The 18,888-nt window shown below is 42.8% G+C and overlaps 1 protein-coding gene across 1 annotated transcript in view; it reads left to right on the forward strand.

The window, feature by feature from the left end:
• Positions 1-18,555, forward strand: part of MB21D2 (Mab-21 domain containing 2) — a 108,496-nt gene extending 89,941 nt beyond the window's left edge. The window contains exon 2 of the mRNA XM_008705151.2: positions 14,854-18,555. Within this exon, the coding sequence (XP_008703373.1) occupies positions 14,854-16,118 (1,265 nt within the window). The 3' untranslated portion in view covers positions 16,119-18,555. The remainder of the gene's footprint in view (positions 1-14,853) is intronic.
• The last annotated feature ends 333 nt before the right edge of the window (positions 18,556-18,888 follow it).

Genomic DNA, 18,888 nt, shown 5'->3' on the forward strand with positions numbered 1-18,888 from the left:
AATATTTTTTATTATATTATGTTAGTCACCATACAGTACATCCCTGGTTTTTGATGTAAAGTTCGATGATTCATTAGTTGCGTATAACACCCCGTGCACCATGCAATACGTGCCCTCCTTACTACCCATCACCAGCCTATCCCATTCCCCCACCCCCCTCCCCTCTGAAGCCCTCAGTTTGTTTCTGAAGGTGTTAGTATTTGAAGTAAGATTTATTTAAATGAAGATAAAGACAATGTAGGCAAGGGGTCATCATTATCAATGTATTAGGCATTACAGCAATAAGCCATATGGAAAATTGATTAATAACTATTGACTTGACACTTAAAGACGAGTTATCTTCTAGGAATGATCCACGTTTATTTTTCTGGTGTAGATAAAGAAAGAGGGCATGTCATGAATAACCCAGCCAGTGTAGGCATAACTAAGACCTCTAGGTGTATCATCTGTAGATTGCCCCTAGCAGAGCAAGCTTTACATTTGGAGCCCTTTCTTGACCTTTCTGCCCACCCTGCAATGAACCAATTAGTAACCTGGTAAGGAATCCAAATAACCCAACTTTCCTTTCTTGAAGATTATTGAGGGTGGTCAGACTAGTTTCTAATCTAATTTAGGCCAAAGAACCATGTAGCTATTTTGTGCAATTATATTCGCCAGCCATTTGGCCGCCAAGAGCCCCTGGTCCCCTGTCTGCGCAATGAGAACTCTAATGCTCTTCCCAGAATGACTGCTGGGAACAAATAAGAAAAAGACCGGGGCCGTTCTCTGGGAACTGCAAAACAGACATTTAGATCACGCGTACAGTGTAAATCAGTATTTGTTGTGATTGTATCGATCGAAGCCAGGTTAAAAAATCAATTTCCTTTTATTAATAGCCTTGTCTCCTTAAATCTTTTAGTGTTCTTACTTATTTGTAGTCAGAATCCATTTTCAGAAAGAGTGGTGCCTTAACCTCGTAACATCAAGGACTATTTGCTCTACCTTCTCTATTCCCCTTATTCCTAACACCTGAAGCTTTATTCAGTGATGCTGTGCCTTGCAAGCCTGTCCCTTGCAGCAAGGTCTTCGATATACTTTGAGAATCAGTTGTCAATCACATTGCCTGCCCAGACAAAGCATCTTTTAGTCTTGGCTCAACCTAGATGGAGCCTGTGAGCTCTTGAATTACCAACAGACTTTCTCCGGGAAACCAAAAGGCAAAGTTACGAGTGCCTGGGTGGTATCTTGAATTACAGCCCCCCGCCCAAGGGGGGGGTTGCTTGTAATATAGTCTTACCAAATCGTACCCCCTTGCTAATAAGCCTCTGTTTTAGGGTTTTTAGACGGTGGGTCCCAGCTAGAAATGCTAGGTAGATGAATAGGATGTGGGTGCCATCTCCTGGCAGTTACTAGAAATTGCTTGGAAAGACAGTCCATTTATTTACAGGGTCTGTTCTTGCGCATCAAAGGAAAAATGCACTATTATCATTGTTTTAAAAAGCAGGCGTTAGACTTTGATCTTAGATCACACTGTAATTACATAGTAGCTTTTCTTCTAATCTCTGGCTATGACTGTTGGCTAAAAACTGGTGCTTTGGAAAACGTCCTAGACTTGAATTATTCTTGAAGAATAAGAGATGTCTTTGTGGAGATACCATATAGTTAGTTAACGGTCAGCTCATGAACAGGGTCCTAGCTTCCCGCTTCCATCTCTTCTGCGGATGTAATAGGATTCCTTTGCTTGTAAATATCGTGGCTCTGGAGTCTTTCATTGTGTCTGGAAATGACAATGTCAGGTTGACTCTATCTGTCTAAGTATATCACCCTGGCAATTTTCACCCTGGAAGATGCTTATAAACTCTGTCTTTAGGTTCTACCATCCCTTTATTCATTTACTGACATCCGTTGAACTTCTGTTGTGTGAGGTTAGGAGACACACAGGTCATCAGACAGAGAGACACGGACAGGCCAACAAATAATTGATAATTGGTCTAAGCCACTACACTAAAGAAGGTGTGGGCAAAGGTCATGGAATGTAGAGACTAAATATGTCATTCGCAATTTTTTCCATACAGTTTAGAGGGACAAAGGCAGAATAATCCCAGGTGGAGGCTAAAAGAGAAATGTTATTTTGGTTTGTGAATTCGGTTTGACCTCTTACATATGAATAAGGCTGTGCGCTTGAACAAAGCTCCATTCTGAAGACCAGTTCCTGCAGTAAACTGGGAAGCCAGGCTTTTTCTCCTCAAACCTTACTCCCCATTGTTTTCTCTATAGTTTGAGGAAGGAGTGCCTGTTTCAAAGTAACATAAATTTTCATCTCTCCCGAGTTTTCCAGAAAGAGAAGAGGTTTTAGAATGTCCTTTGGGAAATGAGAATTGGAATATCAACAAAGCAATAAATGAATAGGCGAGGTACTAACTGCAAATGAAGTGGGAAACAGTCCTGCTGAGTGAAGGAAGATGATGAACTCTGAGAAGTGTGCTCACACACAGTTTTATAAGCCACATATCCTAAATCTATACCTTGATTGTGGGAAAGAACAAGTAATATCATTGGCTTATGCTTCAGTTCTCATGGCCAGTTATACATCCGACGTGTTATAATTCCACCCAGAATTATTAGAGATGAACCTGTCCAGCACTGCTACGCACGCACGCACGCACGCACAGCTCCAGAAACAAGAGCTACGTTGGTGTAGTACTAAGAAGCACAGGTAAGGGAACAGAGCAGTTAAAACGGAGAAGAGAGAAAAGCCAGGAAGGTGTGTGTTACTGAGCTCATGAGCGGATGGCTCCTGTGAGACCCTCTGGGGAGTGGTGTAGAACCCATTTCAGAACTGTCCCAGCAGGCGTGCGGAAGCTGGGACATTTATTCACAGATTCCTGGCCTCCAGCGGGTGAGGGCTGCCCCCAGGGGTGTCCATTCTTGTGCATTAAGTCCCGGGTACGTCCCGTGGTGCCGGAGTTGAGACGTTGCTCAGGCAAAGGAGCAGGATCTGCGGCCTGGAGGAGGGCAGCTGCCAGCTTGCGGGGACCCGCCTCCCGCAGCTGTAAGAGCCGGGCAGGGCGCCGCCAGTGTCTGCTGCCCGCGTGCGTGTGAGCGCGCGCGCACACGCCACACACTTGTGTATTCACACACATGAGAAGAGAGGTAGAATAAAGGGAAGTCAATAATAATAATAATAAGGAATGCTCATTAATTTTATTTAGATATGAGAATGGTGGTTGCAGTTTTAAAAAGGCCTCTGGCAGGGGCGCCTGTCTGCCTTCGGCTCAGGGCGTGATCCCCAGGTTCTGGGATCGAGCCCCACATCAGGCTACTCCGCTGGGAGCCTGCTTCTTCCTCTCCCACTCCCCCTGCTTGTGTTCCCTCTCTCGCTGGCTGTCTCTCTCTGTCGAATAAATAAATAAAATCTTTAAAAAAATAATAAATAAAAAGGTGTCTGGCAGTTCGACACATATCGTGAAGTGTTTATGGGTGAAATGATATGATGCCTGGGATTTACTTTAAAATATGACAGAAAAAAAAAAAGTGGGCATAAATGAATCAGCAGTGGCAACCATCATTGTTGAAGGTGGGTGATGGCTACATGGTGATTTGTTATTTTATTATCTCTATTATTGTGTATGTTTGAAATTTTCAAAAGTAAACTAATTTTAAGATGAGATCGTCACTAGCCAATGATGATTTAAAAATCCTCTAGAGGGGCCCTGTTTATATACATAGGGATCATTCTGAGCTAATGCAGAAACTCTAAGTATGTAGTGTAGACCACAACCGTAAAGCCCAGTTTTAATGCGCAGTGTTGTATTTTCTTAGGCTGCTGGGTCACAAGCAGGCTATCTCTTCATATAGGCTTAGGGATACCAGTTGGTTTTTGGTTTTTGGTTTTTCGGTGGGGGAAGGGGCTGTGTTTTGAGAAGGCACAGAATTCCTCATGTTTCTTTCCCCCTGGCTCTCGGTGTGTCTGAGCTTAGTTTTACACAGGAAAGAGAAGTGGTCACTTGTAGATACTGTGTCCTCAGGGGAAAAAGATTTTCCTGCTTCAGAACTCAGAAAGAGCTTATGGCTTTGTGGTTATGAGTTCTCAGACACCGTCAATCTGGCTCCACAACCTAGTCATAGCAATTGAGGGGATTTGACTTTAAAATGAAGGCTTCACTGTTAGATTAAAATACGTAAATTAGACTGTGCGTCTAAATAGGTGGGAACGTTCTCAGAGTTTGTCTTGGGGTCCTGAAAGAATGCCAAGAATGTTGCTGTGTTGAAAACACTTGTGGGATGCTCTCTGAAAATGGTCTAAGAGTTACGTGTGCAACACATACACGTGTGTGCACACGTAGTTATGTGTCTCAGCGCTAGATAGCTTTTTTTTTTTTTTTTTAGTCATTTATAATCATGCTTTCCTATGATCCATGACCCATTTTGCTCATACACTTCATTCCTTAGGGATGGCTAAAATCAGCTATTCATCTGCTTTAGAAATCATTTCATTCGAAAATAGGATCTGTTTTATTTTTAGATAGAGAAATAAACTTCCCCTATTTCCTATAGTGTCGTACATGGCAGTTTTAAAGGCTTGAAGATATTAAACTGTTTGTTTCCTAGAAGAGCACTCTTAATACTGGAAAGGAGCATGGGATAGTGAAAAGAGTATGGAATCAACTTGAATTTGGATCTCAGCTCAGCTATCATGACCATGAACAATTTATTTGTTATTTATCCTCATTTCCTCATCTGTAAAATGGGGACAGTATTATGAACTTGAAAGTACCACGAGCATTGGATGAGATGACAGGTAAAACATTCCACCTGTGCCTTAATGCATAGTAGAGCCAATAAATGTGCCCTTCTCAGAGAGCCTTTGGTATGAGATGTGCATACTTTGAAAATGTGCTCTATAAATTCAGTCCTTCTTTTGCCATTATGTGTTATTGCTAGTACTGTGCTCTCCCCTTTTAACACTGGCAGAGTTTAGAGGATGTGACCGCAGCTGGGCTGCAGGTTAAAAATGTAGATGAGTAAACTCAATGAGAGAGAAGAGTGGCATCCAGCATGATGCACCCTTGGATTTCTTACTGCCACTATTTCTGGGGTCCCTGTGGCATGGCCATAGGTGGCTTTAGGAGTCTGTATTGTAGTTGTCTGTCTTCAGTAGTAGCTTTTTGTGATGCGTGGCCATCCTAGAAGACATCTACACTCAGACTCCATCACGTGTTCGTATTTGTAGTCTCCCGCTCCACCCCCCAAGATTCTGATTGATCATCTCTTGGGACAGGAAATGCCCACTGTCCACTGGCAGCATTGTCAGAAAATTCTAAGACAGGTCTTTCACTGACACATGAGATAGAATATTTCTCTCTCTGTCTTCTACTTACTGGAATCCCACAGGTAAAGCCCATTTCTTTACCAGGGCAACTCATCAAATATTTGAAGGTGGATCTCATGGCCTTCTTGAATTTTCGATTCTCCAGGCTAAATGATGCACTCCTCTTCCTCTTCTGTGTTTTGGCTGGGACCTTTATTCATTTCCTTAAGTGTTATTTTCTCAGCTTATAATTATATGTTCATTAGTGTATGATTGATTAGCGTGAGAGCTGTTCACACTGCTCATCAGATATTTCTGGTTCTCTACCTTCCCAGCCAGAGGTAGAATTGCACTTTCTTCCCTAGGGTGAGTGAGACCACGTGACTAGTTTGGGCCAGTGATTTATGAATGAAAATGGTATCTGTTGGGGCGCCTGGGTGGCACAGTGGTTAAGCGTCTACTTTTGGCTCAGGGTGTGATCCCGGCGTTATGGGATTGAGCCCCACATCAGGCTCTTCCGCTATGAGCCTGCTTCTTCCTCCTCCACTCCCCCTGCTTGTGTTCCCTCTCTCACTGGCTGTCTCTATCTCTGTCGAATAAATAAATAAAATCTTAAAAAAAAAAAAAAGAAAAGAAAAGAAAATGGTATCTGTCATTTCCAGACCAGAGCACTTACCTGCTGAAAAGAGATTCTCCAGGGCTTTCTTTTCCTGCAGCAGAGTAACTGTGAAGTTCTAGATAAGGATAGCTCTATCCACCTGGGTCCTGGATTAAGAAAAGAAGAGCCCCCAGCCAACCCCTGATGGTCACAAAGCCTGAATGAAAAATAAAAGACTTTTGTTGCTTTCTGTCACTGAGGCTTTAGCTTTGTTACCCAACATAACTACATCTCTCCTGACTGATACAGTTATATGTGGCTTTCTCACTACACGAGAAGCATTATGCAGTGGAGGCTGTGTGTTTCTCTTCACCATCTAGCATAGTTCTGGCTTAGACGAGGCACTAAGACTATGTGTTGCATGCATGAATAAATTAAACCTGCGTTTTGAATCCCATCGCCATCATTTCTGCCAGTTCCTGAACTTGGCTTACTTCATTATTTCTCTTCTAAAATGTAGACGACCCCCTCCCCCGATCCAACCCGGCTTTCCAGTTTCAGAGAAATTAAGTGGTTTGCTTAGCATAGACAGCCTCAAATGGGAAAGGAATGCAGACCACACCATGGGGTGGGGGTCACAGGCAGAGGCGAGGGGGTACAGCTGACTTGATTCTGAACATCTCCGTCACAAGCTTATGGCTTCTTCTGCAGATCAGGAGAAGGGTGATCTGGTCATCATTGATACGTTTCTGTGTCCTTAGATAGCCATTTAATACCATATTGGCATTACACTTGCTTTCCACTTGCTGTTGTTTTTATCTTTCAAGAATGAGCCTTCCAAGGTGAAGACTTCTTGTAAATTGACAACGTGTAGCTTTCGTGCCCTGTTTTGGCTGTGGGAAGCTGGTAGGTGGGACTAACAAGCTGCCCCCTTGAGTTTTGCCATTAAGTTCTGATTGGCAGAAACCATGAGCTTTTAAACTATCCTAAAAACTAAAAGAAAAAAAAAAAAAGGCAAGACTTACGAGATAGGGAAAATATATTGATAATGTGTATTGTATGTGTGTGCTTAGAACCCTCTCTTTATTGGCTGCCAAGTAGTTATCAGGGCACATGCTAAGTAATTTGGTGTGCATTTTCTTGTCTTATCCCTTTGAGCACCCCACTAAAATTCGTTCTCATTCCTCAACTTCATTCCCCAGTTGAGACCCAGAGTGGTTAATTATGTCGGTCATGGGCGGATTGGACTTGAATCCAGGCCTAACTCATGCTCATTATGTTCACAATAGCTAAGTAGACTCTGACAAAGCCCACCAATTTCTAGAACTTTAATTTTTTAAAAAGTAAATAATGAAAAATTAGGCTTTTTTTTTTTCATTCCGACTTTTGAATTATTACTAAACGATCTTATAGATATGTGCTGACAGTATTTCATATTATATTGTGTGGCAAATTCTGTGATCCCCAAGATGCGGTTACCGAGGCATTGGAGTTGATGGAAACAATCTGTACACTCACCAAGCAGTTGCCTTCTGATCCCAGGATCTGTGTCAGCCACTGCGGTAATAAAACCTGACTACAGGAGCTTATGGCCGATTGTGACGGTATCTTCCATTTGCTGAGCTTCTTTGCCAATTACTGTGTCAAATGTGTTCTATTATCCTATTGAGGAGGGAAAATAAGCCATGAGTAAGGAAGGCCCACTATTCAATAGGCGCAGGAAGTGCTAATGTACGATCGAGGCCCTCCGTGGGGGCGTGCAGATTATTTATGCTGCAGGGCACTGGTTCAGAAGGAACAAGAAAGGGCTGGAATCCAGCCTGCCCTCTACTTGCCAAGCGGTGTGCCATGCCACACGATGGCATTCATCAGAGGAAGCATCTGTAGGCTAGCAGCAGCCCGGGTGCAGCGAGGGAAGAGAATGCTCCATTCATTTCCCTTCATCTAACATGTTTTGTACGCCTTGCATGTGCTAGAGGCTTTAGACGGGTTTAGTTAAATCTTCAGAACAACTCCGTGGAATAGGTGTTGTTTGCTATTCCAGTTTTATAGATGGTGGAGAAAGGGAAGAACATATGGGGAGAAGGAGCGAAATATCTGCCATGTGCTTAGGCATTTCATATCAACTCCAAAAGGGTGGTTTTATGGTTTGTTTGTTTGTTTGTTTGTTTTAAATATATGAAGAATTGGAAGCTCAAAAATGTTAAATAACTTGTCTGGCTTACTTAATGACAAACCCAGATTTAAACCCAAGCCTTTCTTATTCCAGTGCTGTTGCACTCATATCTGGTCAAAACAAGGAAAGATCAAGCAAGGGAGACTCCTTTGAAGAGTCACCTTTTGAATCAGACCAATGACTATATATATTTGGTCAATAGATCATTAGCAGGGGCACCTGGGTGGTTCAGTCGGTTAAGCCACTGCCTTCGGCTCAGGTCATGGTCTCAGTGTCCTGGGATAAGCCCTGCATCAGGCTCCCTGCTCAATGGGGAGTCTACTTGTTCCTCTCCCTCTGCCCCTCACCCCTGTTCCTGCTCCATCTCAAATAAATAAAATCTTTAAAAAAAAAAAAAAAAAAAGGTCATTACTGGGACGCCTGGGTGGCTCAGTCGTGATCCCAGGGTCCTGGGATTGAGCCCCGAGTCGGGCTCCCTGATGGGTGGAGAGCCTGCTTCTCTTCTCCCTCTCCCTCTGCCCACTCCCCTGTGATTTCTCTCTCTCTGTCTCTCTCTCTCACTTGCTCATTCTCGCTCTATCTCAAATAAATAAAATCTTTAAAAAAAAAATAGGTCATTACCATATGTAAGGTAATCAGTTTTCTAAAAGATTTAAATAAGATTACCTGCAGTTGACATTATGCCAAAAAGAACAGGCTCTTTGCCTTAAGAATATATTGCTGTAACTGTTAATATTAATGATCACTCAACAGGTTATTGAAAAAGCTGAGACGTTCCACTGGTATCTTCCTTCTCTATTTCCTGTGTCTTCTAGTCAATTTATTTTGGAATACTAATAGCTTCTTGCAAGACAGATAAGGTCTGTTCTTCCTTATGATAACTGTGGATGCTCAGACATGTTCTGCTGCTGGTCTAAAGTCACACCACAACTTTGACCAATGAAAGCACAAGGTTGACACTTTGCCTTGAGACCCCTGTTGCTTCCCTTTCAGACCTTTCTGCATTTATGTCAAGTTCAGTTGTCATCATAAGGAGAGCAGTAGGTCTATGCCATTCTGACCTTTGCAACAATTGTGGAAATAACAGTGCTGTTAATCTGTCGAATGAGTTATTTCTCCTTTCTGAACCTCAGTTTTTTCACCTGCAAGGTGAGGGACTCCACATATATGATTTCTGGCCACCAGTGAGGAAAATACTAAAATCCTCCCCAAATGGGAGTCATGAAAAATCCCGTAGATTGGTGCCTTTCTTAGAAAGTGGCCGTGCCTACTTCTCAGGGTGTGAGTAAGCTTGACAAAAATATTTATTTCTTTGAAGTAGAAATCAGGTTTTTATAGGAAGGTTTTATATTATTTATTAACAACCAATAGACCGTTCGCCGAGGAGGTGTATCCGAATCACAGAAGCACTTCGTCTGCAACGGTCCATTCCATACCCTTCCCACTAGAGAGCGCCGTTGCTATCACAGGGCACTGTCAGTGTGCCACATGAGTTTGGGTGGAAAAGATAACATCTTTTAATGAAATGAATATTGTCAAGATACTCAGGTCTTTTTTAATCTACATAGAAATCTTTGATATACATAGCCAAAGATACAGAGGCAAAATTTATCTAATTCTGTAGCTTTAATAATAAGACATAAACATTTTACCTCTTTGACCTGTCTTTCTCCCCCCATCATAGGTAACAGCTTTGTTTTGTTTTGTTTTTTTATGGAATCTGCAGAAGGACCAATTTCCCTCATCTACTTCGTACTTATTAAATTACCTCCCTGAGTCCCCACATATCTACTGGAGAGAAACTGTGAGGCTGGAAACCATACCTGGTTCCGGTGTGCCAGCGTTAACAGCCTGGCATTATGTGCTTGAGTGATGGCGGCTTGTAATTTGTATTCGGTGGAATGTGATAAAGTTTTATTCACTAGAATATAAGGGTGTCAGGGACAGAGCTCCATTTTTCACTAGATATTCTAAAGATAATCAGCAAAGGACTAAGTGGATGACATGAAAGTCATTCCTTAACCTCGAGGCCCCAGTGTAAACAGAACCCAAATCCTTCTGTCCCCTGCACCAGGAACCCAACCACTGAGACCTTGAGTGTGCAGCAAGGAAAGTGTCTCTTCAAGAGGCAGCCAAATGAGGGGGTGGGAGGGCAAGCCTTAAATCCGCCTCCCCCGCGGGTTGCAGGGGCTGCTGGGGGAGAGGGGAGGATTTCTAAAGGCAAGTGGAAAAGGGACTGGGTCAAGGGGGAGATTCACTCTGGTGACTCAAAATCCGACAGAGGAAGTTACTGAGCAGGGGAGTGTTAATTTCATTTCCTTATGCTCAAAGAGGAGGCCAGGGGTCCTGACTGGCTTGGCTGGCTTTTTGATGAAATCTTGAGTCTGGGCAAAACAACGAAATTAATACTTGGTTATCACAGTGTGGGCAAGAATATTAGGCTACAGAAACGTGGTGGCAGACAGCATTCCTGAGAACAAGCAGATTTGGGTGAAAGAGTTGCAGCCTGGCTTAGCTGCCCTGTTAACTCTTTAGTAACTGGTTTCACCAGTAACACGAAGGTCTTCTTAAGTAGAAACTAGAAATAAAGCAAAGTCAAGGACTCAACTTACAGAAAGGGAGGCTGAGGGGCAGTTTTTGTGTTTTTAAGAGCAAACATATGCCCATGCTTCCATGAAAAAGAAGAGACCCACCCAGGGGAATAAGCCATTTCTCCTGCTAACAAGCTCATTGTTAATGTGTGATTCTTCCTTTTGTTCTCACTCATGGTTTTGGATAATTTGCTAATAGCTAAACAGCCAGTCACTGGATCTCACCCTCCTGTAATTACACAGAAATCCTTGGATCAATTCACAGATAGCACTTGTTGGAACTGGTGCCCATGGCCCAAGTATATGGTTGAATTTTTTTCCCTCCAGTCCCTGGCTGTGTTTTAGTTGCATGGCAACCCATCTGCCATGATAGCTGATGTCAGCTCATTTTCATTTAAACTGAGCCCAGGAAAGTTTTCAAGGAGGGCATTTGAGTAGAATGCTGGGCCTGCTCCAGTTTGTGTTACCAAGTCATTGGTAAAACTGCAGACTAATGGGCTCAGGCGGGCTAAATGTAAATGAGGATGTCACAGGGGATTAGCTTCCAGAAATATGTGGCCTTGGGGACTTTCTAACTTTTAGGAGCTTAGCAAATGAGCCTCAGCAATATTTTCTTTGCTTTCTTTCCTTTCTCTGCCCTCTAAAGGAGGAAGTGTCCAAAATTAACCGAACTCCTGGGAAGAGTTTAGCCAAATACTTTTGTGACTCCTGAAAGGAGGGGCAACATTTTAACTAGGTGCATAAGCCACATCTGGGAGGAAAAAATATTTTATTACCGGCAGGAAGGTTCCTAGTGTATACATTAACAAGTGAGAGCATGTTAAAACTTCTTTCATCCAGTAGAGGGCAGAAGGGAGTTTTAGCTTTTTCTTACCTTGTGAATATCCAAACAAAAATTGACTGTCCAAGGCAAAATGCAGTGGCATGTTTGTAAACAAATTTTACCCAGCCTGTTAATACACAACTTACTCTGGTTGTCTAGACAAGCCCTTGCTGGTATGCTCAGAGCCAGTTTGATCCTGTCTAGGACAAAAGAGAACATACAGAGTTTTGAGCCATGTATGCCTAAGAGGGAGCAGTGATATGGTATCCAAATTATAATACCACTTCTAATTTATTCAGATCTTACTTCTTAATCATAACACATTTCAACATGGTTCCTATGTGTATTTATGGCACCAAATGCTAGAATTTAAAGATATTTGAACTAATGATGAATAAATTATTTCATTATCAAGCGTTTATTTTTGAAAGTAACCACCTACCTGTGAACCTATAATATAGTGAAAATGGTTTTCCCAAGCTACCCTGGGTTCTGAGAAGCAAACCCTATCTGTTTATAGCTATAGCTAAAAACTTGGAGTGGTAATTGTTACATTGTAAAGATGAGGTTAATACTGAAACATGACAATTGAGAAATGAATCTGGGTTTTGGTGTTTATGATAACTTTTAATCCTTGGTTACAAAATTTGGTTTTCGAAAACACTTTTAAAAGGAAGATAAATTTTCCCTGCTGACTTTCTAGCGCAGGTTGGTTTTGCTTGGTTAGAATGTACAACCCAATTACAGTGGGTTCCTTAGGAAGCCCCCTTTGAATGGAGTTAGGATATTTATTTATTTTTTTAAAAGATTTATTTATTTGAGAGAGAGCGAGAGAGAGCACATGTGCACCTGTGTGGGGGGTGGACCGAGGGAGGAGAGAGAATCCCAGAGACTCCCGACTGAGGGCGGAGCCCAATGCCAGCTCCATCCTACAACCTACGAGATCATGACCTGAGCTGAAATCAAGAGTTGGATGCTCAGCCAACTGAGCCAGCCAAGTGCCCCGAGGATATTTATTAAGAAGCCCCCCCTGGAATCAGCCACTGTGGAAGGTAGGGACCCAAAGCAGGATCGGGCGGAGGGAGAAGTCAGGTTTCTTTCCAGGCCGCAATGTCAGCCTTAGCCGGCCCCTCTGGGATCTCTGGATTAGAATGTGTACCCCCCACCCTCACCCCAAACACAGGACATGACTTTGGGTGAGCTGGCTCTTTGCAGCCGGTCCTTAAGGGATTGTGCTGACAGATTCCCAGCAGCTGGGACAAGAAGTCCTTTATTGAGACGGGATGTGGGTGGGACAGCACAAGGCATGTGAGAAACAGCCTCAAAAGTCAGGTACACTGGATTCTCTTTCTGACTAGTTGTGGATTCTTTAAACTTGGGTAACTTTTTGATTACTTTAAAACAAAGTGATAGCTTGCTATATTGCTATTTGTAAGGAAATGGGACTAAATAAGAGTTTTTCGTGGTTAATATGGTTTGGACAATAGGATTTTAAAGAATGAAAAGAACACATTTTTATTTCACTTGAGTATTAAATCCTGAAATAAGATGGTAGCATAAACACATATACAAGGCTTATTTATTTGCACTGGAGTTGTCCTATGAATAGTAAACTATGTTGATTAAAAGTAATTGCAGCGAGGGGCGCCTGGGTGGCACAGCGGTTAAGCGTCTGCCTTTGGCTCAGGGCGTGATCCTGGCCTTCTGGGATCGAGCCCCACATCAGGCTCCTCTGCTGGGAGCCTGATTCTTCCTCTCCCACTCCCCTGCTTGTGTTCCCTCTCTCACTGGCTGTCTCTATCTCTGTTGAATAAATAAATAAAATCTTTAAAAAAAAAAAAAAAGTAATTGCAGCGAGTAAGGGAATTGTAGTTTGCGACAGTTCTTCGCAATATTTGGAGAAAAGATTAAGTAAGTCACTGACAGTGATGCTGGCTGTCATGGAGCAGTCATCTACATTTAGTCTATAACTATTTAAGCTCTTCATGGTTAAGTCCCATGAAGTCCATCTGTTTGTTTCTTTGCCATTCAGTTCAGTTGTGCGCCTGTTGGGTGCAGAGCCCAAAGCCTGCCTAATACAGATTTGAGACGTGATCTGTACTCTTAAAGAGCTCCCATTAGCATCCAAAAATCACATTTTTTAATGTCACCACCAATCTTACCAGAAAAGTATACCATTTGGGAAGGTATTAAGCTCATGGTGCAAAAGATGAATTTTCTAAAATTTAGCGCTTTTTTTGTTGGAAAGCTCCAGTTTTTTTCATTGGCAATAAATATTTTAGTTGTTTTTGCGAAGACAGGCTAACTGTTCATTTTTTAATGAAAATGTCTACCAGATACCCAAGTCTGAATGCCTGTAGTTGATCAGTTGTTCTTCAAAGTAAAAATAGTCTTCCACGAACAAAGCCGCTAACTTAGCCCAGAACTCCAACACGGGCACTCTTCTTGAAAACAGCTTTTGTATTTCAGTATGAGGCAGACGTGCACTATGGTCACCTGCCGTTTTGTTGCACAGAACATTAGAAAGGTGGCGCTAGAGTTGGGATATGAGAAAAATTAACCCATTTTTCTTTTCCTTAGGGATTTTCTTCAGTGCAACTCAACTTTTTTTTTTTTTCAATGCTAGTACATGTCAGCAATAAAGAGTCCAAGGACTGCTAGTGTAGTTTGGTGCCACTGTCTTCACGACTGCCTAGCACTTTGACCCGCCTTTTGCTTTTGTCCCATCAACCATCAGTTCAAGTGTCAACACAGTAAACAAGGGCAAATACTGTGTTAGTGTTATTATGGGAAGAGTTATGACCTCACAACCCCTCCCAGTGTCCCACATTCAGTGTCCACAGCCTACACTGAGAGTCTCCGGGACAGAGGAAGGTTTAAGCAGGAAGAACCTAGGGGTGGGAGGCTGTTTGGGCAAGAGATAAAAGAGCCTGGCTTTATATGATGGCAGCAGAGATGGAGAACGGGGAAGGAGTGAGAAATGTCGCAGAGGTTATATACTTAAAATTTGATGGTAGAAGCCATCAAAGACTCAAAGCTTACCGAGGTGTTCAGCCTGAATGACCCAGTGGATGGCAGTGCCACCAACCAAGATGATGACTGGGGTAAGAAGACCCCCGGTTTATGATTTAAAAAGATACTGCTCTTGACACAAGAGAAAATCTGTCGTTAATTCTCCCACTCTGTAAAGGATGTATTCTATTGCCTATGAGAAAAAACAAAGCATACTGCTGGCTGGGCCCAGGCAGCAGCCGAAGATCTGATTTTGTACTTCTAATGAATAGTGGGTCTTAGAAACTCAGCACATTCTATACTGATGCAAAAGAATCTGGTGTGTGTATTTCCAATAATAGTGTTTTCTCTTTCTGTTTCTAGGAATGGTGCAAAAGCTGGACCAAAAACTGCCAGTGGCCAATGAGTACCTGTTGCTCTCCGGGGGAGTCCGGGAAGGCGTGGTGGACCTGGACTTAGATGAGCTTAATGTCTATGCCCGGGGGACAGACTATGATATGGACTTCACTCTTCTGGTGCCAGCCCTTAAGCTGCATGACCGTAATCAGCCTGTGACACTCGATATGCGCCACTCAGCCTTGTGCCACTCTTGGCTGAGCCTCCGGCTCTTTGATGAAGGGACAATCAGTAAGTGGAAAGACTGCTGCACCATCGTGGACCACATCAATGGTGCCACCAACTACTTCTTCTCCCCAACCAAAGTGGCTGACTGGTTCTATGACTCCATCAGCATTGTCCTATCAGAGATCCAGAAGAAACCCCAGCGAGGGATGCCAAAGGTGGAAAAGGTAGAAAAGAACGGGACCATCATCTCCATCATCCTGGGCGTGGGGAGCAGTCGGATGTTGTATGATATTGTCCCCGTGGTATCTTTCAAAGGCTGGCCTGCAGTGGCCCAGAGCTGGCTCATGGAGAACCACTTTTGGGATGGGAAGATCACCGAGGAAGAGGTCATCAGTGGGTTTTACTTGGTGCCTGCTTGCTCCTACAAGGGCAAGAAGGACAACGAATGGCGGCTGTCCTTCGCCAGGAGCGAGGTGCAGCTGAAGAAGTGCATCTCTAGTAGCCTCATGCAGGCCTACCAGGCCTGCAAAGCCATCATCATTAAACTCCTGTCCCGGCCCAAGGCTCTCAGCCCCTATCACCTCCGGAGCATAATGCTCTGGGCCTGTGACAGACTTCCCGCCAACTACTTGGCCCAAGAAGACTTTGCAGCCCACTTTTTGCTGGGCCTCATTGATGACCTGCAACACTGTCTGGTCAACAAGATGTGCCCCAATTATTTCATCCCTCAGTGCAACATGCTGGAGCACCTGTCGGAGGAGACCGTGGTGCTCCACGCGCGGAAGCTCTCCTCCGTCCGCTCGGACCCGGCCGAGCACTTGCGCACCGCCATCGAGCACGTCAAGGCGGCCAACCGGCTGACGCTGGAGCTGCAGAGGCGAGGGAGCACCACCAGCATCCCCTCCCCGCAGTCCGACGGAGGGGACCCCAACCAGCCTGATGACCGTTTGGCCAAAAAACTGCAACAGCTAGTGACTGAGAACCCGGGGAAGTCCATCTCTGTCTTTATAAACCCTGATGACGTCACGAGGCCCCACTTCAGAATCGATGATAAATTTTTCTGAGCATTTTGCTGCCTTTTTCTTTCTTTTTTTTTTTTTTTTTTTCTTTTTCCTGGTTCTCAAACTCTCATAATGTGTCGTGTGGTTTGTGATGCTGACTTTCCGTTTTTTACATATCCAGCCTCGATTGGATCTGTTAAGAACACCTTTTAAGTTTCCTGGTTCTGCAGGACGGCGCAGGCTCTGAAGCAGTGTATTACTATTTCATATTCTGCCTCTGATTTTGTTGTTTACTTTTTGTAGGTATTGTCACATTGTTTTTGGTTTGGGGTTTTTTTGTTTTTTAAGGAGAACTTGAGCCATAGGTGAAAATGCCCATGAATTCTCTTGCTTTTTACCGTTTCATGCTTTGTGCAAATTTGTTAATGAGGATAGGGCAACAGATCTCTTTCTGGCGCTTCAGGATTCTTTTTTTTTTTTTTTTTTTTTTAATGAGCTTTCATCACTACAGATAGTTGAGAATCATCTGAACCTGGAAACTACCTGGTATGTTAGCTGGATTTCTTTCTTTTGACCAGTGACCGGAGTAGTTTCCCTCTCTCCACCAGACAACGTGGACTTTGAAAGTGGTAACGCTACCAGTTGTGTTTGGGAGCAACCTCATTGAATGTAATTGTCCTCAGATCAGAACTTTGGATGGTTTGGAGGCTGTGTTTGACAACTTTCCAAACAGAATTAAGGTTTCCAAATGGTAGTTTTAGTGTGTGTAATTATTTGAAGCCTTATTTAAATCCTATTAAAGAACATACCATTATAATTGTTATTTGCACTAATGAAATCTTGGCCATTGTCAGAGTTCCAATGTGTGTGTTTCAATATAAATTGACATCCGCTGTTGAAATGCTATCATTTTTTTAATTTAGCCCATTTCTCTCAATCAGTAGAATAATTCTTTGCATTTGTTTCGTTCTCCTTTAATTGTGGGGTCCTGTTTTGCCCTCTTTGATATTCCTGGTTCCTGTCTCACTGAGAGAAGTTTGTGAAGCTTTACACCTGCTAGAGACCATCTGAAGCTGGAGAAAATATATACTTGATAGAGTAGGTGTCTTTGTAATGTACTGCCTTTGGGGTTATAGAGGTAAGCTTTTTTTGTAAAGTCTCTTTGCTTCTACCGGGAGTTGTGGGGAAAACTGGCAGAAAGAATTTATAATCCCCAAGTGGAAGATACCATTCCTGTTCAAAAGCAGGTTTTTCTACAGAGCAGGAACGAGGACATATCTGTGGGTGGTAGCTTCGTGTGAAGGTGTCTTCTCTTCATGAATGAAATCACTTGCCAGGTTTAGGTACTTCAAGGCATTGGCTCCTTGTTTTGGTGTGGACTCATGGCAAACTGTGGTGTTTGAGAGGTCAGGGGCCCTGCTGGTATCGCAAAGGATGACCATGGAAAGGTCAAGCAACATTTTGGATTTGATCTCGAATGTCCAGACCCACAGGTTGGTTTTTGGCCAACTGAAATCAGGCATATGCGGTCTTGGGTTTTTGCATGGGAATTAATGTAATGCTTATAACTGAAAATGAAATCATTCAAGCATCTTAAGTCAAACACAAAATAATAAAAGAAACATACTGGCCTTGGAATTTTGTTGTTGTTGCTGTTGTTAATTTGTGATCCAGAAGCTATTTTCTTATTAATAATACCAACAATGATTTTCAGTAAATGCAGCACTGGGTTTGCTATTGTCTTTCACATCAGATGCCCATGCAGTGAACATCCAGTATTCATTTGTCCATTTCCCCAGTTTTTCTACTGGTATCTACCTATCCTCCACATAATCTATGTCCTTCTCCTGAAATGACTCCATTCCCAGTTCGAGACATGGTATACGACCGATTGGCATAACTATTTCCTTGGCCAAAATTATTAATTAGGGATTTGTCATATGATGTAAGCTGTTCCAATCAGGGACATGCTCAGGATTCTAGGCTGGAATGCTGGGAACGAAGCAGACCTCTGGATGTGGAAGACAAGCACATGGCCTCTGTCGCTCTGATAGCTATCTCATGATCATGACTGGAGCCATCCTTAGGATGAAACTGACATTGTGTGATACTGTGGAGAGAAGAGAAAGAAAAGCATGAGCCACCTGACACTGCCGCCACCCCCCCCCCCCAATAGACACACACACACTGGATTTTCTTGTTAAATAAAGCAACATTTAGTTCTTTTAGCCAGTTTGAATTTGGTTCATCAACATACTTAAACCGACATACTGAACCATTTCAGTTGATGTGTGTCTCTTCTTTTTCTGTGGATAGGTATCAGGATATCTCTATAATGTATCTAAACGCTGGTTTATGCTCTCTGATTTGATTAAGTCCAAAGAGTATCACAGCCTCTGTAACTAATAAATATGCATCTGGTAGAGTCTGTTCAAATTTATTATACTTTGGCCATTATGTTACACTTCCGTGATTAGAAGAAATTGTTATAAACCACTAAAGTAGCAAGCATATTCAAAGGCGTTGGTTCCCTTTAAAGTCAACTTAAACTGCCATAACCTTGCTTTGAATTGGCCTCTCAGATACTATTAGCAACCTCTAGAATATTTTAAATGCTGTGTTTGCAGACAAAATTTCATTCCAGGTGTGATAAAAACCTAGTTTCAGTGATTCTTTTGGCATGTTTTTCTTTTTTCCAGATCTAGTCCTAATCAGAACATTTTCTCCAAGTTCTTGGTTAAGCTTCATTTAAAAAGTCCAGAGCTTCCTGAGATCTAGTAATTTTTTTTTAATTAGAAGAGGGAGGGGCAGAGGGAAAGTGAGAAATCATGAC

Source organism: Ursus maritimus, unplaced genomic scaffold, assembly GCF_017311325.1.
Source record: "Ursus maritimus isolate PB19 unplaced genomic scaffold, ASM1731132v1 scaffold_4, whole genome shotgun sequence".
NCBI lineage: Eukaryota > Metazoa > Chordata > Mammalia > Carnivora > Ursidae > Ursus > Ursus maritimus.